The 25,296-nt window shown below is 48.8% G+C and overlaps 1 protein-coding gene across 3 annotated transcripts in view; it reads left to right on the top strand.

The window, feature by feature from the left end:
• SLC24A3 (solute carrier family 24 member 3) overlaps nucleotides 1-17,886 on the top strand; it is a 465,640-nt gene extending 447,754 nt beyond the window's left edge. For 2 of the 3 annotated variants that reach the window (XM_082431659.1, XM_082431656.1), the window contains 2 exons: nucleotides 14,400-14,465; nucleotides 16,011-17,886. In XM_082431659.1, coding sequence (XP_082287785.1) covers nucleotides 14,400-14,465; nucleotides 16,011-16,111 — 167 coding nt within the window. In that variant the 3' untranslated portion in view covers nucleotides 16,112-17,886. Of the gene's footprint in view, nucleotides 1-9; nucleotides 3,860-14,399; nucleotides 14,466-16,010 lie in introns of those variants that run through there. The other variant, XM_082431657.1, reaches the window with a different exon arrangement.
• The last annotated feature ends 7,410 nt before the right edge of the window (nucleotides 17,887-25,296 follow it).

The raw sequence follows: 25,296 nt of genomic DNA, 5'->3' as shown, positions 1-25,296 counted from the left end.
TTAACACAGCCTTCCCCTTCACGTTCTCACCACGGGAAGCTCGGTGAGGATGAGTATCCTCAGAGCACACAGGATGGGGCTCGTACGTACTTGAGCCACGAAAAAGGTATTGAATGTCATGGAAGCCTTGAGTGAATCGTCCGCTGCACTTGCACTAGCCTCACCAACAGCTGCCTTTCATGACTTAGAGGGAAGCTTCAGGTCCAAGCTGAGACCTGGGGGCAGGGGAAGGTGCCCCTCCAAACCAATATTTTTTTTAAAAAATTGGTTCAGGGACTTCCCTGGTGGTGCAGTGGTTAAGAATCCGCCTGCCAATGCAGGGAACACAGGTTGGAACCCTGGTCCGGGAAGATCCCACGTGCCACAGAGCAACTAAGCCCTTGCGCCACAACTACTGAGCCTGTGCTCTGGAGCCTGCGAGACACAACTACTGAGCCCTTGCGCCACAACTACTGAAGCCCGTGTGCCTAGAGCCCGTGCTCTGGAACAAGAGAAGCCACCGCAATGAGGAGCCCGCGCACCGCAACGAAGAGTAGCCCCCGCTCTCCACAGCTAGAGAAAGCCCGCGCACAGCAATGAAGACCCAATGCAGCCAAAAATAAATAAATAAATAAAATAAAAATTTTAAAAACAAATAAATAAATGCCATTTAAAAAAAGAAAGTTGGTTCAACATTTATTTTTGAGGCGAGACGATGCTGCCTGAGCAAAGGATAGAGAAAGGTTCTGTCGTTCAGCCTTTCCCGTTATCACCCAGCTCAGCTCAGGCCTCAAGCCTGTGTATCCCGCTCCAAGCAAGAGCCCTGCTGTGAGCACACCCTGACTTCCCTAGGACGTACTACAGGTGACCCTGTGTCGTTACATGGTCATGCTCGGTCTTGGATGTCTCCTTCCTCTCTCCAAGGGCTCTGCCTCTTCTAAATGCGGTGTACTGTCTGTCATTTCATTTCCTGATCCATCTTTATCGGCACCCCAGACTCCGCCTGGCTTCTGTGTCCCTGAACCCAGCTCGGAGTGCTGGGTATAGATCCATTGAGTTCAGCAACAATCCACCTGGTTGATTCCTGTTTGTTTCACCTTCCCACTTTCCTCTTGTCAAAGCTGTGAAGAAGTAAACTTCAGCCCTACATGAATTTCAACTACTTTTTGTTTTCTCTAGTGGCTAAAAAGCATGCAGCAAAACGATGAGAAGAAACTATGCTCTAAATAACCTGGAAAATCAGTCCATGAATAATAGACTTTTACCACCTTGAGTCTCTCCAGGGAGGGATGAACAGGCAGGAGCAGGGGACGCAAATCCTTCCAAGGTCCCTAAGATCCACTATGTTTATTTTTTCTTTACTGGGATTACAGGGTACAGTCACGGAAGGTGAAATCAAAAACATTGAAAAACAAAACTCAGAGCTCATCCTGGAGGTAAACCAACCCCTCTTACCAGCTGTGAAATCTTCCTGATTGAACATGAACTCCCAACTCCACGAGGCACTTTGTCTGCCGTAAATCATGCCCTCTTTTCCTCTCCTGACATTCTCCCAACACTCTTTAGAGAACAGAAAATTAAACATAATTCTCATATCAGTAACACCCACACCCATGAAAACACACCCTTTTCAGGTTCCAAACTCTAGTGATAGGGTGATATCATGAACACAAAAATTCAGGCCCTATTAGATGTCTGGCCCAAATTCATGTTTTCCATCTGTGGATGACATAACTGGGTCATCAGTCAGTCCGGTCATTCTTCTGGAATTGTACAAGGAGCACATCAAATTCTGTGGTTGAAGATTGCCTTTATTTTTGAAGTTGAGGGGGAAATGCAGGAGAAGAAGCAGCCCGCTTCTGGTTTATGAGCGGCCGTGGCACACAGGAGAGTGCTCTTGGGGGAAAATGTTTGGTTGAAAAGTCCAGAGAAAGAAGCATTTATCCAAATGCTTCTGTTTCTGTAACCAGTGCCAGAGAGATCTTCTTTTTATTCCAGGGATACCAGCATCCAATGTAGGCCTCTCTTTTGAAAGTAGAAATTCAATAATCTATAAACAGTTCATGAGCCCTAGGGAAATCAAGGGAGATTTCATTTTGCGTATGGTGTGAGGTAGGGATCCAACTTCACTCTTTTGCATGTGGATATATAGTTGTTTCAGCATCATTTGTTGAAAAGGAGATTACATTTTGAACTTTTAAAATTCTCTGGGGGAAAAAACTAGTTAATTTATTTTTCAGTACTATTCAAAACTTAGTAACTGTTAGGAAGCCCATGATTATATTGCAGTTAAAGCAGTGTATTCTAGAATCCATGTTTAATAAATAGTGATAATCTTCACTGTCAGGAAAAGTTTTCATCCTGAAGCAGAACTAAAATGTAAATGGGCAAGAAGCAGGTAGAGGCAGCCAGGTAAACTGAATCAGGGGAGGGGCAGAGTAATCAAACCACCCTCAGATCCAAGTGGCATTCTTTAAAATGCTACTTTTTACTTATTTTTCTGAGATAGTTTCATCTCTTTGATTGAGAGGGCATTCAAGGAGGGAGGAAATCTCTATGAGCAGACCCCCCGAGTCCTGCCCACACGCCTGACTCCTCTCATCCCTCCAGGCACTGCCCCCAAGCACAGCCCATGCTGAGCATCACATAAGCTCTTCCCTGCGTCCCTGTTGGCCCCTTCTCTTCCCTACTTTGTCTGACAGTTACTTACCAGGATCAGTTCCCTGTGGCTGGAGCCTGAGTGTAACACCTTGTCCACTTCGCGTTTGCCATCCACACGGCAGGACTTTTTACTTGTTTAAATAGAGAATACATTTTATTTCCTCAATTGCAGAGGCGAGCAATCCTCGTACATCAGTAGCTCCTGAGAGTGTTGCAATATTTCAGTCCAGTTAAATAATGTATATTCATGGTGGTCATTCTCAGTCATCCAGACAAAATTAAGGATGAAATATTTTCATCAAAAGCAGTCAGGGTGCCGGCATGTAGAAAGGTAGACTTTAATTTTCTGGGAAACTTTACTTGTGAAGGCTACCTCTTTGTCTAATAATGGTAGACCAAAACAGTGGCCCAATTTGGCCCAACCAAGCTATGTCTTTTGGTTTTCCTGGAAGTTAGGGATCGAAGAAAATTGTCCCCTGGAACCAGACCACCTCACAGAGCGGGGAAGGGCCACCAGCAAGGACTCCCCTTGTCTCTCTCTCCAGTTCATCCTTCGGGTATCAGCTTGGATGTCCACTGTGATATCCCAAACCTGAGTCAGATGTCGCTGCTGTGTTTATCATCAGCAGGTACCATCAAGGCTGACTTTGCCCCTTTGTCTGAGCCTCCCGCAGAGGAGTGATCTCCCCGAGGGCAGGAACTGTGCCCGTCTTACTCATTTATTGTTTCCTCTCTGCCTGGCACAGTGCCTGGTACTTAGAATGTGCCCAAGAAATAGTTGTTGGATGGATGGATGGATGGATCCTAACTTCCCCTTCCGCACCACCTCACTTGGGGAGGAAGGCACTTGAGCAGCGCAGAAGGGAGGGACAGGCTGACCTGAGAACAGTGCAGGGGACAAACAGAGCAGCACTGAGAATAGCTTAACATTCATCGAGTCCCTACTATGCGCCAGCAACTCCAGCGAGGCCGTGCACACATGGGCTCATCTAATTCTGACAACAGCTAAGTAAGACAAGCATCATTTCCGCAACCGGTGCGTATCGTGCATGTACCATGTGCCGGGAACTTGGTGAGGAGCTGGGAATACAGAGTGAACAAGGCAGGCCAGCCCCTCCCCCTTAGACTGTGTGTCGGGTCGAGGGAGACAGACTCATGAGGGACGAACACGGGGGCACTGACTTCAGAGGAGAAGCCCGTGAAGATGGTGAGGTGGGCGTGTGACAGTGAGGGGCGCCCGTCACTCTGGACCCGCTGCCCAGAGCGGTGGGCTCTGTGCTGAGCAGTGAGTGGCCAAAAAGAGTGGGGGGATTTGAGGGGCAGGGGGCGCCTTGTAGAAAGAGGGTACCCCGGGCAGCTGTGTCTGAAAACAGAAGGAAGGCCAGAGCGCGGGGCAAGGCGGGCCGGGGTCAGGGATTCATTGTAAGCGCAGTGCTGTTCTAGGCCCGCTTCTGCAGGTCAGGCACCCAGGGCCTCAGAGCTTAAATCCCACAGCCAGAAAGAGGCAGAGAGAGGGCAGTGAGGTTTCTTCTCTTCGCACTGGGCCAGGGAGAACTGTGGCCAGAGCAAATCGTGGCACAGAGGCCGCCGTTCCCGGCTGGCGCCCAGGAGCGTGAGGGGTCGTCGCTGGGGCCCCTGAGTTTGAGTCTTTGCTGGGAGAGAGGAAGGGTCTGCTTATTAAGGCTTCGGTGAGCACTTCAACTTCATGTAAAGAGAGAAGGAGCCGGGAGGGAAGAGAACTCCTGACGCCCAGATTTCACAGGCGTTGGTGCAGCTCAAATCGCCACTGCCTAAGGCTGCAGTAAGTGGTGAGTCTACAGCGTTTTCTCTCTGAGTTTTGGAGGAACTGCTCTGGATCCTTCCATGAAGATGATCTATTTGTCCAGGCCCTGGGTCCCTCCGCCGCTTTCATCAGGCCCTTGGGGGCCAGCCCCCGTGCCCAGGCACACTGTAGGGGCACCAATGTGTAACTTCATGCCGAGATGCAGAAGTTGCTCGGAAAGATAGTTCCAGGTTCATGGAAAAGCGCATTTAGAGGCTTATTGGCCATGAGCAATTTGGTCTCCCCTCAGGTCCGCCTCCAGCTTTTCCCGGGAGAGGGTGTCATTTCCGAAAGGACACTCAGAGGCCTCCATCTATTAGCATTTCAGTAACCACATGACATCTTTCTGTAGCTCTGACATCGGCACCCAGCAGCCTGTGTGGGTTTAATGGCCTCCTCGCCCTTGCAAGCGACCTGCTACAATTATGAAGCAATTTTCCCATCTTGCCTAGATGGATTTCCAGGTCACAATTTTTGGATAATTACCACTGAGACAGCTGTTTTGTGCAAGGATTAGGTTCAGGCATCTGACAGCGAGGAACCAAGGCAGTTTTACAGATTTTGGCATTTCTTAGTACTTGTGTCTTGCTCAGAAGCCAGCTAGCTGCCTAAGTGCCCCCAATAAAAACTATTTCTAAAAGTCAGTTTGGAAAATGAGTACTTCTTGTCCCATTTTGGTGACAAATGTCTGTTCCGCCTGCTCCAACCGAACGAAGAAAGTCACCAGGCAGGCTCCGGGCAGCCAGGGCAAATCTGATTTCTGAGCTGGGGCTTAGAAATGTAAATTAAATCTTAGAAGCAATGAACAGAGGCAGCAGAGGGTGTCTGTCTTTTTCTGCTTCCAAGCAAGAGCCCACCTGATCCCAGAATCCACAGAGGTAAAAAGAAGTGATCAGAAATGTTCTCCTCCTTCTTCTGGTCAGACATGAACTGACTGCTTTCTGTGTGCTAAGCTGGTCGCCATCGCTGGGGACACCTCAGTGAGCTGGACAGACACCATCCCGTGCTCCTGGAGCCCCAGCCTCTGGGAGGAGATGACCACACAGGCAATTCCGAACCCAAGTGTGATACGTGCTCTCCTGAGAGCTGGTCATGCAGGAGTCATGCCAGCATGTGGTTGTGTGTGGCAGAGATCAGGGCACCTGGAATGCATGTGAGGAAGTGACAGTCTGAGAATCTGAGATTATCAGATAAAGGTAGAGAGGTAAAGGTGAGAGGCTTTTTCTAAACAGAAGGAACAGCTAGTAAAAGACCAAGACACTAAAAAGTTCTGTGCATGGAAGGACCCGAGGACAGCTCCTCTGCCTGGGGGCAGAGGGTGGGGGTGGGAGGCGGGGAGGTAGAGGGATAAGTGGCAGGAATGAACTAGAGCCCAGAGAGGCCACGTGGGCAAGAACGCTGAGAGCCGTGGTCATGGAGACAAGGAAGGGGGTGGTGTGATTGTCCTACTAGGAAGAAGATTCCAGCTACTGCTTGGGGAAAGGGTTGGAGCCAGACAAGACAGAGGCCCAAGACCAGTTATGAAGCATTTGTAGGAAAGAGAAAATATGTGACGTGGAGAAGACAAGCCTGGGTAGGGGTGGAGGGGAGCATATCTAAGAGGCAGTGCCCAGGGTTCCATTTAGGACAGATTAGGTTTGATGTGTCTGAGGGTCGTCCTGGTGGAGATGTCAGGTAGGCAGTGGGATAAAGGCGTCTGAAGTTCAGAGGCAAGGTCTCCGTTTGGCAGTCGAGAGCATTAATGTGGGTTTTCAAGCATAAAGCTCATACAGGAAATAAGTGTAAATAGAGAAGGGAGCCCGGAACCATATCCTGATGTCAGGTAGGAAAAAACCATCCAGTGAAGGAGGCTGAGGAGTGGTCAGCCAGAAAGGGGGAGGACTGGGAGAAAGTGGGGCCCGAGAATGTTTCCAGAAGGAGGGAGTGGCCACGTGGAGGAAGGCTTTTCTCAAGGTCCTTCTTCCAAGGCTGGCTGTCTGCCAGCCATCACCTCCTCCAGGAAGCTGCCCCAGCCACGTCCACTGCCTCTGCGGTCACGTGGGCGGTCATCTCCCCTCCGCCTCTGAGAGCAGAACTGTGTCCGACTCAGCCAGCGCGCCCATAACCCACCAGTCGGTTCTCGATGCTTCTGCATCTTCCTTCTCGCCTTTTTAGCGAGCGTTCCTGAATCAGGCTCCTGGTACCGGATGCTACTCCAGTTGCCGGACCAGTGTTTCCTTTTACTGAACACGCTGCCCCAGCACCCAGGGGAAGAAGAGACCTACAGAGCTCTTCCCCACCCCACCCTTGGTTGGCACCTTGCCCTTGACCTTGGCAGGAGTATTGACACCATGGACACCAGCAAAATGCAGAAAGCGCTGCCAGGGCCCGTCTAAATACAAGCTGTTCCCACAGACCTGGAGAGGTAACTGGGGATCGTTGCGCGACATGGCAATGAACGGTTCTTCTTGAGGCTGTTCTAACAAAACCCTGGGGGCTACCATGACACCACCCAATTCCCTGAAGGTGAATCTTGCCCTTTAGATTTCAGGTGCTGGTTCAGGAAAATGAGATGATACCTGAGGGAAGACAGGGTCTTTACCGGCCCCCCAGGAAAGGGCTGACCTGAAGCAGATTCAGTCCCACTGTCTATCAAAGTTTAGATCCCCCAGAGACCACTGCATCCTGAGACAAGGATGGGGTGAGGCATTTATTCGGGAGGGAGGGAGGAGGAAAGCCCGGGAGGGAGCGGGGAGGTGTGACGGGAAGGCAGGCAGCAGCAGCGGCCAGAGGGACATTGGTGGGGCGGGTGGCACTTCCGCAGTTCTGGGAGGAGCCCTCAGGCACAGATGCCAGTACTGGCTCTGGGGAGTCAGCTGGCTCCACCGAAGTGGCAAGAGGATGGGGGCAGCATGGGACCTGGATGGGGCCCCAGGCCTCTGCTGCACGGGCATCTGTGGTTCTTGCTGGGCATTCAGGACTCTTCCAGAAAGGATGGGCGGCAAAGGCCCAGATGCCACCTTGGAGAGTTCTTAGCAAGTGAAGAGAACTCTAGCTTTTTCCCTGTGCCCTGCGAGGTGCAGGGAAGAGTCTAGAATTTACAGGCTGAAGCCCGACTCTGAGTGCAGGCTTGACCCCTTACCAGCTTTGTGGCCGTGTGTGATATTGTGATTTATGATAAGAAATATACATTTACTCTTCGTTTCTAGCACAGGGCTCCTAAAACCCTCAGAATTTCCTGAGGAGAGCTACAAAGGTGTCTTTTTTTCTGTTAATGAGGTGACTTGAGGTCAGCACCTAAGGATGGGGACTGCTTGGCAGGAGAACCAACCCTGTGATTTGAGGGTTGGAACCGCCTGAAGTCTGGGGCGAAGAGGGGCTGGAGGTGCAATCAGTCACCAGTAGCCGTTGATTTAATCAGTTGTGCCTCTATAATGTGGCCTCCGTAAATGCCCAAAAAGGATGGGGTTCAGGGAGCTTCTGGGTTGGTGAACACGTGGAGATTCAGGGAGAGTGCCCCCCCCCACCGAGAGGGCATGCAAGCCCCCAGCCCTTTCCCCACACCTTGCCCTGTGCCTCTCTTCCATCTGAGTTATATCCTTTTATAATAAACCGGTGATCTAGTAAGGTAAAGGTTTCCTCCGAGTTCTGTGAGCCCTCTAGCAAACTAGTAGAACCCAAGAAGAAGGTTCTGTGAGCCCTCTAGCAAACTAATAGAACCCAAGAAGAAGGTTCTGTGAGCCCTCTAGCAAACTAGTAGAACCCAAGAAGAAGGTTCCTTCTTGGAACCTCCATGGGAACCTCTAATCTATAACCCAGTCGTCAAAAGCACAGGTGACAGCCTGTACTTACAGCTGGCATCTCAAGTAGGAGGAGGCGGGTACAGCCTTGCAGAGCTGCGCCCTAACCTGTGGGAGCTGCTGCGGCTTCCAGGTAGGTAGTGGCAGGTTAAAGTGCAGGCCACTCAGCTGGTGTCGCAGAATTGCTTGGATGTGTCGGGGAAACCCACACCCGCGCGCTGGTGAGCAGAATCTTACCTTGGTTAAGAGCTTCACTGCCCTGAGCCTCAGCTGTCTCACCTTTACAGGGAGAACAAGCCACCTCGAGGAGTAGCCACTAGAATTCAGTGCAATCCTGTGTTTGTGTGCGTGCTCTGGAACGGAAGGGACTTGGGCACCAGCTGCCTTTAACGTGCTGCTTTTCTGTCGGCTTATTCACTTTCTGACGTCATTTAATTGTTCAAGGAGAGAGATCCCCGCCCTGTGATGTTATACAACGTAAAGTCACGGCTGGACGCATCCAATTGGAACCAAAACCCAAGGAAGTGTTCAAACTACCCAAGTCAGAAAATGCAGAGGACACGCCACATGTGTTCCAAGTTATAAACCAAATTACAGAAAATCCAGGGGCTTGTTGTTTTTCTGAAAAGAATTTGCTGGTTGGGTGGAGCTGACCTCAAAACCTACAGAGATTTTAAACTGTAATGTGGGGAGAGTCGGAGTCTTTGAGGCTGGGGGTTTAGGTCCTCAAACAAACGGTGTAGGATTCAGGGAGCTGTTTTATGAGCCACGTGCACACGGGCAACTAGGGGTGTCATGGTCTCTGTGTGCGTCCCTACTAAAAACCACACATCCACGGAGCCTAAATTCCTGTTGACTTGGGAACAAGCCAGCCTCCTGTTTCCTCTCCAACAACTGCCAAGAGGGAATTGGGGAATGAAAATTTGTAGTTTTGAAGGCAAGAAATAAAAACAACGTTAAATGTCAGAGCTGAGCAATCCGAGTGTGTTGCCTGCTCTCAGAAGGGCATTGCCATGGGGACTCCCTGCCTTTGCACTTCCTGGGCCTCGCATCTCTGAGGCAGGAGCGGGGAGATGCCAGTTTAGGTCCACACTGTGCGGCTGGAGCTCCAAGTCTTTTCCAGAGGTTAGCATCTTAGCTAACCCTAAGATTGTCTGGCTTAGCAAGCCCCCAAGAAACTAGTTGTTCGGGAGGGTTAAGATTTGCTGCCCTCAGGGAAACTTACTGGGGTAACGAAAATGTTTTTTATATTCTCGTTGGGGTGTGGGTTACCTGGGTACACGCATTTGTCAAAACTCATCCAGCAGTCTACTTGAGATCTGTGCATTCTACCATATGCAAGTTTGCCTCCACTGGGGGGGAAAGGGTAATTTTGGTGCCCTCTGACTTTCTTGCTTAAAAAGATCAGGCTTAAAGCCAACCTTCACTGTGGTCAGTCTCCCCACCCAGCTCTCCAGTCATGCCCCTTGCCATCCAGCCTCACTGCCTTACACATAACACACACACACACACACACACACACACACACACACACACACACACACACTCTCCCTCTCTCTCTCTCTCTCTCTCTCTCTCTCGCGGCATCACCAGCAGATGCTCACTTAAACATACAGTGTGTGGAGTTAGGGGGGCAGTTAGGTGCTGTGTGGAATGACAAAAAGCTCAAGACCCAGGCATCTGCCCTTAGAGCACTGGCACTAGCTGGGGAGGTAAGAAGCCAGCCCCCCCGGGGAAAGTTAGGATGAGATCAGCGTCAGCTGGGGGATAAAGCCAGCAGGGGCCCAGTAAACTTGGAAGAGGCAAAGGACCTAGGGAGGGATGGGCAGAGTAGAAGTGGGAAGGAGGTGAGGGCCCCATCTGACTCAACTGCATGTTCCCAAAGAGGATGGGCGTGGGGGGAGGTGGTGAATTGCTCCAGTTTGGTAAGGGCCACCAGTGCCTGATGGCAGAGAGGGGCTGCCAGCATGTGAGCTGGTGCCTTTGAGGTCCCGGAGGAGTCCCGAGCTGTCTTCATTCTCTTCATTCTCCTGTCCCCACTGTCGGCCTCTTTTCATTTTGCTTGTGTTGTAAAATCAATACACACTAATAGCCCCAAACTAGAAGCAGCCCACCAAGAGGAGAATAATTAAACAATCCATCATATATGTACGCTGTTAAAAAAGAACTGAGCATATTTGAAAGTTGCTGAGAGAGTAGATCTTAAAAGTCCTCATCACAGGAAAGAAAAATGTTTGTAATTATGTATGGGGACTGACTGTGGGGATCATTTCCCAGTATATACAAATATCAAGTCATGATCTTGTAAACCTGAAACTAATGTAATGTTAGATGTCCATGATACCTCAATAAAAAAATGAAATGAGCTATCAATGCAATGAAAAACATCAAGGAATACATTTAAAAAAATCGTATGCTGAGTAAACGGATCCCGGCAGAAAAGAGTGCACACTGTGAGATGCCATTTATACGACAGGCTAAACCAACGTATGATGGAGAAGCTTAGAGCAGTGACTACCCCTGGGTGAGACTGGCTGGGAGAGCAAAGGAGATCTTTCTGGGGTGATGGAAGTGCTCTATGTCATGGCTGGAGTTTGGGGGACATGGGTGTATGCATTTCTCAAAACACATTGAATGGTGCAATTCTGATTTGTGAATTTCACCATATGGAAATAGCATCTAAAAGTGAAAGAGCTGTGAACTACTAGTGAACCCTGTGTAGTGAGATGCAGGCTGAAGTGATGGGGGTGACATGTCCTAGGTTACTTTGAAGTTCATTACAAAAATAAGATGCTCTGATTCTTTCAACTTTTCTGAATGCTTAAAAGCATTCATAATAAAGTGTTGGGTGAAAAAAAAAAAGCTATACACACTTAAAAAAAGTGGGGAAGGGAGACAGGGAATTTGGGGCAGGGATTGCATTGCTTCTGAAACATCATCCAGGGTCTCTCTGGCCAGTCCCCCCTGCCCCACAGAAGCACTGCCCTTTTTGTAAACCACACGCAAAACGCCACCTCAAGGGCATTCCTGATCGTTCACCGATTATATATCAAGCACGTGGTCTGTGCTCAACCCCGTGCCAGGCGGAGGATGAAATGCCATGGTCCCTGCTCTCATGGGGTTTGTCACCTACTGAGGCATTGACCAGGGAGCTGCCAGGTGACGACTGTATCAAAGTAGCAGCTGGGGGGCCAGGGAAGTGGGCCCAGGCAGATCACGAGTGGATGGAGAATAATGGCCCAGATTTATTGAGGACTTTATACACCAGGTCCTATTCAAGCTTAACATGGATTAATTCAGTTAGTACTCATAACCACTCCCTAAGGTGGGAACTGTGTCGTCCCCATTTTATACATCAGAAAACTGAGGTTTGGGGAAGTTAAGTCACTTGTCCATGATTATATAGCGAGTGGGTGACTGAGCGGGAAGCTGGGTCTGGAGCCCATGCCCTAAACCAGGGGTCGGCACACTTTTTCCAGAAAGGGCCAGAGAGGAAATACATTAAGCACTGTGGGCCATACCGTCTCTGTCAGAACTACTCGGCTCTGCCATTGTAGCATGAAAGCAGCCACAGACAATGTGTCAATGAATAAGCTGAGTTACAACAAAGTTTTATTTATAAATGCAGGCCATGGGCCAGTTGTGGCCCATGGGGTCACATGGGCCACAACTGGCCCATCACCTGCATTTGCCAACCCCTGACTCCAACCACCGATAGTCTCCAATGGCTGGAGGTGTTCATGTTGGAGCAGAGGCAAGTGAAGGAACCCTAATTCCTGACGGTCATGTCCATGGGGAAGTGGAGGTTCAGTAAGGTAGCAAGGAACCGATGCAGGCGTCGAGAGCCCAGGTCTCTAATTAACAATGAAAAAACAAAAATACACCCCTGGGTGCGTGTGGCAGTCCATTAGCCAAGGAAGCTGCAGAGAAAAAGGTGAAAAAGTGAAAAGTACTCAGAAACCCCACAAAAGTTGGTTGTCTTTAGAGACGACTTACAATTTCAGCAGCACTGTCCTTTGAGACTTTATGTGAATGTAGACAGGGTGAAGTTCCAAAGCTTTGGTTGAACATGATTCCTTTTGAAAAGCCTTGGCCAAAGAGAACTGTCCTGCTTTGCCTTGCTTTCACTGGCTCTTGGTTTCTTAAGGGCAGGAAGTCACTTTACTCAATCCTTGTTGCTGACAAGGATTGGAGCCTGGAGCTCACAGGGCGAGCTGGGCTGGGAATGCAATGGCCCCCTTCTTGGAAGAATCCACGCAGTGTTGAGAATTAAGAGCTCAGAAGAGACTCTCTTTCAGTACAAGTCATTTGTGATGTACTCCTGGTTGTTGGCCTCTTTATACTAACACAGCTGATGAGAGGGGGAAGCTCTATCCACAGCCTGGCTGAGGGTCTGCAGGGAGTTAAGCTACCAGCTGGACTGAGATGGGGCTGATCTCCCATTTGTCTGCGATGGATTCACCGGGTCAACCCATTGTTTTAGTGTCACGGAGATATGATTTGTGTCCCTTAGTCTTCGGGAGGCATATGGTATGGGCATAATTTCCCAGCTGGGGTTCAGCAGATGGTTGGCTCACAGGGATTTTGTGGGCAGGGGAGAGTCCGGCCCATTCCCTCCAACAGAACATCGCTTAGTGAGATGTGTTAGGCTTCTGGGTCCCCACAGAAAGGGTTGGCTATTTAGGGCATGCACTGTCCTGTCACCAAAAGATGAACTAACACACCTACCTACAGAGACACCCACAGGTTACCATACCCACACCTGGGGGTGAACTGGGGCAAGGGTGGCAAGAGGCACCTTGAACCTTGTCCAAACCACTCCTACTAATAATCACCACTTAGTTCTGTAATGAAATCAATCAACCTGCCTCATTTTCCTTTCTGTGAGCACAGGTGAGCCTTTGACTCCCAGCAGGACAGTGTACATTGCTGGGGGTCGGCAGTAGTCCCCCAACCTGCTTGCACATAAGAGTTTCCACGAGAACCGGGGAAAAATGAATGTCAAAGTCCCATCCTCAGGACTCTTGGAGGTCAGAAGTGGATTGACCCTTAGGACTTTCTCTTAAACTTTCTCGTGCATCCGAACTGTCTGGAGGGTCTATTAAAATACAGGTTGATGAGCCCTGTTCCCAGATTTTGCTGATTTGGGAGGTCTGGGTGGGGCCTGAGATTCTGCGTTTCTAACAAGCCTCCAGGTGACACTGTTGCTTCTGGTCAGGGGGGCGCCCTGTGAGCATGGCTGCCCCGAGGCACCCCTCCTATTTCCAGGCAGCCGGCCTCAGGACCCAGGACAAAGCAGAAGGGGCATCTTCTCGACACCATGGAAGAAACTTTACCATCTTTGTCGGCCCAGTTGGCCCCTTAATACTCTCTATCTGCTCTGTCCAGTACTGCAGCCACTACTCATATGTGGTTCTTCTAATGTAAATTTGAATTAATTAAAGGTAAGATTAAAATTTTTGTTCCTCTATTGCTTGAGCCACCTTTCAAGTGCTCAAGAGCCCCATGTCCCTAACGGCTACCGTACTGGACAGCACAGATGTAGGACATTTCCACCATTGCGGGAAGTTGTACTGGACAACGCTGTTCCCTAAGAATTCCGGAAATTGGTTTTTTTTCTTCAAAGTTTGCCAGTTAACCCCACTGTATTACTGTGAAAAACAAACAAAACAAAATCTCAGAAATGGAATGTTAACTCTTTCCTCTTCTTTGCTTGCTCAAGATAGCAACCCTCACTCACCACTTCCCATCAAGTTTGGGTGAAGGTCACAGACATTTGAATGCAACAGAGATAAAAAGTTTCGTAATATTTTTCAAAATGTTGCTCCCGTGACCCATGTTATTAAATCTACCCTAAAAGTTGTGTGTCGAGCAAGCTGAAGCTCCCTGGAGGTCAGGTCCCCAGGAAATAAGAATTAGGCCACATAGGATGGAGAATTCAAGTGGCCGAGGGGCAGTCAGTGGACACCTGCTGGAGGCTGAGAGGGCTCAGGCCGAGCCTGGACCAGACAAGGGTGCACCCTGGGTGTCCAGGAAATCGCCCGTCCCTACTGCGGAGCTGCCGTTTGCCCTCCATCCCTGGACTCACTGGTACTCACTGCCCCGCACTCCGCAGACATGCTTTCAGGAGCCTGACTCCATGTCATCCTTTCTTACAGATTCGGCTAAACAGCAGGGGACTGATCTACTCCGTGGGCTTGCTCCTGGCCTCCGTCTTTGTCACGGTGGGTCTGCAGCTCTCTCCACTCTCCAGTTCCCATGTTCTCCCCCCACCCCCGTGGGTTCTGTGGCTACAGTTTGTTTGGACACCAGACGGGCGTGGCCTTCCGGTGGATGGAGACAATCAGCCACCAGATGCCCCGTCTCATGGCTGTTTCTTCCAGAAATGGATCCTGGCAACCCACGAGAAAGCCTTCTCCCTCTCCGAAAGGAGCCAGCCTCCTCTCAGAAGCTCGGTCCATCTCATGTCAAACACAAATTTTTATCAAAAGCCAAAGGGAGAGCCCACTTTTTCTGCAAGATTAGTCGATGGAAGGTTATATCCCAATTAACTGACTATTCCAGGTTACTAAACATCTCCATAAATCCACGGATTTGACCAATACTCAAAGACCGAGAACAGACTTGACTGACAGTGCACTTTTATGCCACTGCGCTACCTTGGCCATCACATCCATTTGTACGATTTAATATTCCAACTCAACTGACACATTTGGTGGGAACAGGTTCACACCACCACACGGACTGATCCACTTGACTGTTAACATACACATATGTTACTGAATTTAACATACACGTATGTTAACATACACATATGTTACTGAATTTTCACAATAAGAGACGCAGTGTGTTTTCTCCTGAAGTTTTCAAGGAAATACTCATTGAATCACACCTGGTAGGTGAACATACATATACTAGAGAATGGGAATTCAGAAGGGCAGGAGAAGTAATTTACAGGATCAGGATGCAAGTCCAATGTCAAGGTTTTACCAAAGGAAATACTGCCTTACACAAAAGTGAAAACCCATATAAATCGATTCTTCTGCCGTTTAGGAGATTCTTCAGGTGGGTATGACTCAGGGTTATACTTGCAATGGCCACGCACTGTGCTTAATGCGCATATTGCCCCATCTGGAGCTCACCAACCCCCCGCCCCACCCCGTGAGGTAGCCACTGATATCAGCCCCATCACCCAGGCCTGTAGGGAAGTTGTGTGTGACACCTGAGTGCTCGCTTCTAGCTTCGGGGCATCCCTGTGCTCCTCTGAAGCCCTACAATGCTGGGGGACGGGGTTCACCACTGACCAGCTGTCCAAGCTGGGCTGTTGAAGGGCTGAGAAGAAGTAAGTTTGGGGAGGAAGAGTTCAGACATCTTAAGTCTGCAGCGCCTATCTGACATCCAAGGGGACAGTTCTGGACAGCCTTTGGAAAGACGAGTCCCAGTTCAGGAGCAATCCCACGCTGGACACGCCAGAACACAGGAGGGGTTTAGAGACGAGGAGTTGGAGGAGACCCGCAACGGAGTGAGCATAGACAGGAAAGTGAGGCCTAGGTGTGAGTCCCGGCGCCCTCGGACAGTGAGAGGTCAGGATGAGGGGACAGGGTCGCAAAAGGAACAAAGAGGGAGCCATCGGGGAGGCAGGAGGGAAACGTGGCGCGCGGCTTCAGGGAGCCGGGGGCGGGGGGACCGGGGTGGTGGGCGGGGAGTCCAGGGAGAAGGACTGGGCGGGCCCCGCCCCGTGCCCTCTGACCCCGCTCTGTGCCTTGCAGGTGTTTGGCGTCCATCTGAACAAGTGGCAGCTGGACAGGAAGCTCGGGTGCGGGTGCCTTTTCCTATACGGCGTGTTCCTGTGCTTCTCCATCATGACTGAGTTCAACGTGTTCACCTTCGTGAACCTGCCCATGTGCGGGGACCACTGACCCGCGGCCGCCGCCAGCCGCGGCCCCTCCTTCTGTGCAATACGAGCCCGGCGCCCGAGTCCGGCCCCGCGGCGTGGTCTCTGCGCTGCCCACCGGCCTCCGCTCCCGCCCCCGGGTCCCCCCGCCCCGCCCCCGGCCCCCTCCCCGCCCCCGGCCCCCCCACCCCGGCTCCGCCTTCCCGCCTCCTCCGCGTGAAGACTTAACGACACCCGCGTGAATTTTCAAGCTCCATTTTTGAACAGTGACTGAGATTCTAGAAAAACTGGCTGCTAACTGGCCCAAGCCAGGTAAAACTTAGTACATCCCTCGTCCTTTTTTAAGTTATTGGATGGAAGACTAGCCTAATTTATGACCCTAGACTGTGGAAGGAGAGAGAGGAGAGGGTCCATTGATGGTAGGGAGTGTTTGGGATTTCCTTATATTTGGCGCTGATGCCTAGGTTACTGGGTCTGGGGGGCTGTTTGGCTTTGGGGGAATCCCCCTTTTTCTTCCTTTGCTTCCAGAGATTGAGAGTTTTTCTTGCATCTTCTTTCACCGGGCTCTGGGTCCGCCGATGACCCACGGGTGTCCCAGCTGCGTCCTCTGGGGTCGAGTCCCAGGTGCTTTGGAGCTTGTATGGATTTAGTGCTGATCCGAGGAGCGGCTGGCGAGGCCCTGGGACAAAGGCGTGACACGTCACACCCGGGGGTCTCCGCCAAGCCCTGCAGGCCTTCCCTGGGGCGCAGGGTTTTACGGGGAAGAAGATAGCTGCCCACCTGTCCGTTTTGACCATCACTCTCTCCCCAGGTTCCTTCTAGCCTCTCAAGCAATAGTGGTTGCCCGCCTGCCAGAGGCCTTTGACTCAGGGCCCCGGTTAACCTCTCCATCCGAGAGCGCTAGGCAGCGAGCTGCAGGAGCTTCCCCGCCTGTGAGTCCCCAAGATGTGCTCTCTTTGCTTGGTGTTTGGGGTGACAGGGAGTGACCCAGAGGCCAACACCGCTTTACGCGCAGAAGGTACTGACACTGGTTTCTTGGGAAATGGAGAGACGCGCACTTTGCACAGACGTGGCCCCTCGGTACTGAGTACACTGGACCCTGACCGTTGGCTCGAGGGCCAGCGTTCTAACTTCGGGACGCCGCCGCCCAGCTGTCCCAGCTCCACCGCTCCCTTCGGGGAGGTGGGAGGGCGGGGGTGGTGGGGCGGGCGGGAGGTACAGGAAGGAGAAAAGAGAACTGACACCTTGGAAACCGCAGAATGTGTTCAGTGCAGACTCGCTCAAGGGCATAAGTTATTGTGGACGTTGTTGCCCATCACTGCTCAGCAGCCCTGCTAGGTTTTGTCTGATGCTGGATTATTATTACGCAGATAATTCCACCGAGTTGAGACCCACCCATGCTTGTTATACTTGTATTTATTGAAACTGTGGATCCTTGCCCGTGCCGCCCCATGTATTTACTTTAAGCACTGATCACTTATTCATTCGGTATGGTTTTCCCCGTCCCTTGTACACATTCTGGTATGAATTGTAAAAATAACCTGCTACAGATGGGTTGAATGTTTGTCGATGGTGCAGACTGAGGCCGGCGTTCGCCGAGGGGCACCTGCCGGCTGGAGGAGCAGGAGAGGAAATCACCACTTCGGGCTCTCAGAGCCAAGACACACATGGATTCTGTTACACATTTTGCACTGGTTTACGGCGATTGTTTTCTCGGACGGTTAGTGTAAAATAAACTTCTCTGTTCTGTATCTTTCCTTGAGCTGCGCTCTTTGCTTTCTCCCCTGGAGTGAGGAGGATGCAGGGAAGGTAAAAAGATGGTGTCACCACGTGTTTACTGTTTCTGGGTTGACGCACGTGGAAAGCTGGTCCGTGTCTGGCAGATTGCAGGTACGACGAGGTGACAAATCATGGGTCCCCTCTGAATCTTGAAGGGACTCTGGGCCTGTTGTCCTGTAGAATACATGCGACGTTATATTAGGAATTCTTTCAACTGGATGTGAGAGGAAGAGCATTCCAGATCTGACAGTGATGTCCAGCAGGGCTCACTCAAGTCACCATCCTGTCTGATTTTACGAGTTTTCAACTGTGAAAGTTAAGACTTCCCCAAAGTGGATACCTTAAGAAAGACAGTAACGCATAATCGTAATAAGCCATATTCTAGATGACTCTCAAGAAATCATTACAGGGGACTTTCCTGGTGGTCCAGTGGTTAGGACTCCATGCTTCTACTGCAGGGGGCACGTGTTGGATCCCTGGTTGGGGAACTAAGATCCCGCATGCTGTGAGGTGCAGCCAAAAAACAAACAAACAAAGAAATCATTACCGGGGTCTAAAAGTAGACCAAGATTAGTAAACAAGCCAAGTTTCCACCTGAAACGCAATATAACTGATTTATAGGAATCAGAAGAAACAGCTGGTAATTCACAGCACCACCTTTTATTTAATTATTTTAAAAAATCTCTTCCCAGGTGGTGGAAAAATACTAGACACTTAGCTTTGTTTTGAGTGTTTACATCTAAAGATGTTTTACTCCTATATTTATGCTTTTTATAAATGCACTCTAGACATGGAGCAGGTATTATCATTATGCAGATTGGTGCTTACAAAGCATAAGATGCTTTTACGTTAAATATTCTGTCATACTGGTCTTAATTAGTTTTAGTCTTTAGCAAAGACATTTGATCCAAAGTCTGAGGTTTTTTTGTATTTTTTTTTAACTTGTTTGCTGTGAAATCTTGAGAAACCATAGTTCCATGCTAAGTTTCTCAGAGAGAAAATTCTGGGGCGAGGTTGTTTCCATGTTTCATGCATCACGATTGCTGACGTAGGAACTGGGGAGGTTTCTTTTCTGAAACGAGCCTCGGGCGTCTTTATGCCCACATCTCAGCCATGCACTTTGGGTCTTGAGCTGTCGATGGAGAGCGTGCTTCTAACTGGGCCAGCTGTCCAGCAATGCAGAACTGCTGATGTTGCTATTTTCACTGTGCTGGGATTTACTGGGGAGACGTTGGGATGGTTTTGAGGGAAGAACATTTTTTCAGTGTCTCAAACCTGATGGTATCCCCAGAGGAACCCTTTCAGCGGTTTTCTGGGATTTGCTCGTTTTGGTAAACTCCCAGGCTGTGATCTCATGCACGAGGGGACATCTCTGTGGCCCTGAATGGGGCGGGGGGCGTGCACCCCGAAGCTTGCACTTCCTCCTAAATAGCTTGGTTGACCGGACAGGGAGTATTGCCAGAATGCCCTCTTTCTGGAAAGTGTGTTCCCAACGTGGCCCGGGCCTGCCAAAGGTCACTGTCCCCACACATGCCCTTAGGTGGCCTGGGATACACTGAGAGGCCATGATGGGGGAAGTTTCCAGATGGCTTTGCCCCTTCCCAAAGGAAAGTTGTGGCCCCATCTTTCTAGAGAGAGTGCACTTTTATATGTACATGGTTTGTACAATATTTACCTCCAGAAAGACCTGGAGGGCTGCTTATTATGTTTTCCTAAATCTGTTGCTTCTGACATTTGTAGCTTAGTCCTGAATTTACAAGCTAGGGTTTGAGACTCTATATAGCTCAAACAGCAAATTTGAACTCATTTTAAGCACCCAGGCTTCAAAGAAAAGCCTACATATTTTTTTTAAAAGAGAGGTTAGGGGTGATGATATTACAAAGTCCAGACAGTTTTCAGTTGTGGTATATAAAATAGGAATAACAGTCAACCTGCAATAAATATAATTAAGTGTAGCCTTAGAACTTTACCTAATTGTTCATGAAGATAGTCAGATTTGAGGGAAACATAGAGGTAGGAAATTAGAGATGGTGATGTTTGCTCTTTCCAAGATTTATTTTAATCTTTTCAAAATAGGATGATTATCCCATTAATAGATAATTATCCAATTATTCTGACCCATTTTGATCAACTATTTTGAAGTATTTAGATGGGACATCTCCATGTTGGATTTTGTGTAATCTCGTACTAATTAATGTCTCATTTATTTTGATATTTTCTGCAGTGGCTGCTCAATACACACACACACACACACACACACACACACACACACACACCATCTCTCTGACACCAAAACTTTGTATGAAAACAATTCAGTGAATCTTTGAAAGTTTTCCAGTTATCCAGCTGTCTATTGCAATCCAACTGCAGGAATGGGGTGGATTCAGCCAACTTTCCTCTGATAAATAAAAAGCCATGTGTCCATTGCATCATCATCTAGAGATTCAGGGCACTACAGAGATGCTGGAAAAGTCAGGGACTGAGGCCATGGACGAGCAGAGAAGATAGCAATGTACACAAGATAAATTATGCCTCAGGATTGATTTCACATTGAATTCTGTGGTTCATTTCAAAACACAGGGCAGGGTAATAAAGCTCCACCAAAATCTTTCAGATGGCTTACTGCTGCACTCAGGACATTTATCTCCTTAATAAAATATACCCAGGAGTCCCATTAACTTTTTTACTGAACCTCAGTTAACACCCTTGCCAAGTTGTAGAGATTTTAAATATAGTGAATAATCATACTCATTCTGGTTTTGGTCTTTCTTTTTGCAACAGGTGGGAGGAGGGGGAAGATGTAAGATGACAGTTTCAGCATATATGCTATTCAAGGCATAAACTGAAGTCATTTCATAAGCGAACGAAAATATATATGAATCGCGTTTCTTCTTTACATAACGTCCATCTTATCCTGTTTATCAAAAGCTGAATTTGGAGATATATCTTCCCGTTTGTTGGGACAATTAATCCAGTAGCTGATTCCAGAGAACTGCATACAAAACTGGCAATGAAATTTGACAAGGAATTTCTGGATGCCTACAGTTGTTTTTTGGATACTTCTGAGCCATGCCTATAGGTTATTGCTAAAAAAAGATGCACATATGTGCAACATGCTTTCAGCGTAAAACTAATCTTTTAAAATTTTTGCAGAAAAAAAAATGTACCCACTCAGTTTCGTATCTTTCTTTCTCATAAGTCAGACGTTTCCCCCCTGTCCCATGACTGGTGAAAATGATTCATTCTTCAAATGCTGGATACAGTACTAACCCTATGCTCTGGTCAGACACTTTTACCCTAACCACCAACGGGTTTGAACCCAGATGCCTGCTGCTTTATCGTTAGGAGAATTTATTTTGTCCACCGGTTACAGGTTTGTGAAATACTAGTTCTATAATATCTAAAAATTCATTGTCATATCAGGTTGAATTGTTCCCTCCAGTTGCTTAAAAGTTAAATATTATTCAACTTCATATATGAAAAAATGCATTTACCCGCATTTACTCACCCTATTGTCTAAATCAGTGTTTCCCAAATTCAAGCATGCATCAGAATTACCTGGAGACTTATTAAAATACAGATTTTGGGGCCCCGCCCCTGAGTTTTTGGTTCAGTAGGTCTAGGGACAGGCCCAAGAATGTGCATTTCTCACCAACTCCCAGATGCTACCACTGCTGGTTCTGGGTCCCACTTCCAGAACCACTGGTGTAAATAATGTCTTTTGCCCATTAAGCCACATTTTTCCTACACCAGCATCTACCAGTATCATTGGTTTACAGCTTGTGGAAAACACACACATACAGACGTGTACTATTTCTTTCATTCTTTCAAAATTCTTTCTTCTTTCTACTTCCACGAAGATTTATGAATGGCTGAAGGTAGGAATAGAAATATGGTCAGTTCTTCAAAACCCACATTCTCTATCATCTGGCAGGGTGCATCTGCTCCCAGCCAAAGACAACCTTTAAATTAAAACTAAAGCAGATCAAAGCAAATGGTTTAAGATGAAGATGCAGGAGAGCCAAGATTCTGGGGAAGTATTAGATTGAGAGAGATGTGAGCAGGCAACCACCAATTTCATTCCAGGTGAAAAAGATTTTGTTCTAAACTCCAACAAGACAAAGTATTGGTGAATATAGGAGAAATTTTCTACACAAAAACTTCTGCTTGCACATTAGAACCATGTCTAAATAAGTTCCTAATCTAAAAATGTTGTTTTGATGCAAATCCACCCAACAAAGATGTCATGACTCAAAAAAGAAATAAGAGGCTTGCACTAGCGTCGGCCGTCACGGCCCGAGTGCTTCAGGCTGTCACACGTGTCTGCATCGTGGTCTTGCCTATAAAACAGGAGCAGAACACCCCCAGCTCGAGATCCTGCCTGGGGCTCAGAAACCTGCATCCACAGTCGGCCTGGAGCAGCTCCTACCTGGAAATGATTACCTCTCCCAGGTGAGACCATCACGGGCATGGCTGTGCCTGCGGCCCGACCTTCACGTGGACTTCCTGGCTTATCCACAGGAACCTCAGGGGGCACACTGGGCTCTGGAATGACATGGTAAGAGCCACATTTTTTTATATCCACTAAAAGCTTTGCTCAGAGTCAGGAAGTGGGTTTAGATATTGCTATGCCCAATCGGGGAGGGGTAGGACAAGGAGGAAAGGCAAAGTCTTCCCTTCCAGAAATAAAACATTTTATACTTGGCTATGCCGGAACAGGGGTGGTCCCTGGAAGGCAAGGAAATCTCTCCCTGCGCTAAGAAGCGGTGGCATCACCCATCAAGTAAACTGCTAGCTTCCCAGGCAGCTTTGCTACTGGAAGGCTCACGTGTGTCACGTTACAGTTAATTGAATGTGAAGTACTTCTTCTTTTTCCAAGCCCCGTTGGTAATGGAAGCAGCTCTTTCACTCCCAGGCAGAATTTAACCTGCTGACTGGATGGTAACCAAGCATACTCCTTCGGAGGAAGAACAAGAAGTCTGAAGATATAAAAGAGATCTTCACGTGCCTTGGATGACCAGGTAACAGCGTTGTTGTTCGTATGACTCTCAAAAGGAATCTAATCCAATTCCAAATTGTAAACTCCATTTTGGTATCTGTTTCAGGAAGGAATTCTGGCCCGGTGGTGTTTTAACCTGGGTGGGCTGGCTACGCAGAAAGTTTCAGAGTTTCTACGTGTGAATTCTGGGACAAGACAGTCTTTCGGGGTGAGTGGTGAGTCTCCCTGCACGCCCTGCAGGGAGGTGACGTCATGTGTCACTGTTTCTTCTGAGAGTTCCCGGTTGTGGGTCAGTGGTCTGGAAAGCAGACCGGGTCCCTCTGTTTCCTCCCCCCACTTCTCATCCGTCACTGGTCCTGATCATTCTCACTTGGCACTTTGTCACGTGTCACAGCCGGACCTGACTTCTCCCTTCCGCTTGCCTGGAGGTGGGCAGAGCTGGGTTCCTCAAGGGCTCTCATTACCAGCTGAGTAGTGATGCTGACACACACCAAGTCCCCAGAGAGGGAGGGCTGGGGTACCGGGAGACCCAGGTTCTGTGATACATGAACTAAAGACAGGGAACATTTCTAACCCGACTTTCAAGCTCTTGGATAATGACATGGTGGCCATAATAGCATCCTTCTTCTTGTGAAAGGCATAATTCAGAGGAGCCAGCAAGGTCTGGACACAAGGGCAATTGGAGACACAAATCCCATAGAGATGAACTAGCTCAATTGTAACTGTTTACGTGGTTTTCATGGGCCTGCTTGGCCCAGGCAGTGTCTGTTTCCCAGTGAGAGGGGCGTTCCGGGGGCAACGGATACACTGAGAGTAGTTTCAGAGGGATACTGATGGGTGTCAGAAATGTGTTACCATAAAAATGTTTTACTTTCTCCACTATACTTCTGTAAACGAGGCAGGTTTCAGTTTTACCCTCAATGTGTGCAAAACACCTCTTGTGTGAGAACTTCGCAGCTCAGGGGCCTCAAGTTTCTTAGTCCCAATTAGAATTTTAAAGTAATAATAGTTGTTAAAGCTGCAGTCTTGTGTCTCAGACTTCACCTGAAAGTGCAGGCACTAAAAATCTGCAAGTAGACCAAACCGAGAAGTCTTGTGCTCACTATTCAGAGACCCACCCCCCTCCCCGGAGAGTGGTTTATTTTGACAACAAGCCCAGAAGACAAATCCTAGGCCTCCCCACTGTGTGTCGGTGCTGGTCACGGGACTGAGTTCAGTCCTAAAGCAGTGGTCGTTGGTCCCACATTAGAATCACCTGGAGTGTATTTACGATTACCCATCCCCACCCCTGCCATAATTCTGAGCTGGGTGATGTGGTTACCTGTTTCGGGCTACCTGGTGTTTCTACCTGTGTCCCTGGTTCAGAATCACAGCTCGTGGAAGTATAATCAGACCATTTGGGATATTTTATTGTGCAGATCCAAAAAGGAATGCTGTGTGTCCTGTAGGTCTTTGCTGCTCAAAGTGTGGTTAGGCCTGCACCTGGCGGCTTTGACTAGAACGAGAGATTTGGGGAATTCCTGTAGAATGGCACCGTCAGCTGGAACTTTCGGAGATGATATAAATGTCCTACATCTGTGCTGTCTGATATGGTAGCTGTGAGGCGTGAGTGGCTGTTGAGCACTTGAAAGGTGGCTCCGGGCACCTAAGAATAACATTTTAAATCTTGTTTAATTAATTTAAATTTGCTTTAAAAGAGCCACATGTGATTAGTGGCTGCAGTACTAAGCAGAGCAGATAGAGAGTATTAAGGGGCCGACTGGGCGGACAAAGATGGTACATTTTCTTCCATGGTGTCCAGAAGACACCCCTTCTGCCCCAGCATCTCCTGGGTCCTGAGGCCGGCCGCCCGGAAGTAGGAGGGGTGCCTCAGGGCAGCCGTGCTCACAGGTGCTCCCCAGACCAGCAGCAGAAGCGTCTCCTGAGGGCTCTCGAATCAGGCCTCCCGGATCAGAATCTGCATTTTAACAAGGTCCCCAGGTCATGTGTACGAACATCTGAGTTTGAGAAGCTCTGCCAGTAAATGCTGCTCTGCTCTCCAGGGGACACGTGGCCATTTACACACACTCTTTTCTAGGAGGTCACTGTGCGTTGCTGCTGGCATCTGTGGATGCTACAGGAAGTACCAAATGGGGACAGGCACAGATGATGGGGAACAACACACTTGAAACTGGGGGTGGATTGGTGAATTTGGAAGGCAAGAGAGTCATCTTTTTGTTCTAATAAGCCCTCATTTTCATTGGATAAAGGAATAATTGCGGAGAACTTAATTGAAGGGCCAAGATCTAACTCAGGGTGACTCTCACCCAATCTTCAGATTCAGCCCACTCTTTAGACGCGGACCCCTTGGAAATGCTGCCAGGTGTATTGCTAATATTGGAAA

The sequence above is a fragment of the Balaenoptera physalus genome (assembly GCF_965194825.1).
Source record: "Balaenoptera physalus genome assembly, chromosome: 16".
Lineage (NCBI taxonomy): Eukaryota > Metazoa > Chordata > Mammalia > Artiodactyla > Balaenopteridae > Balaenoptera > Balaenoptera physalus.
This window is presented reverse-complemented; position numbering and strand designations above follow the sequence as displayed.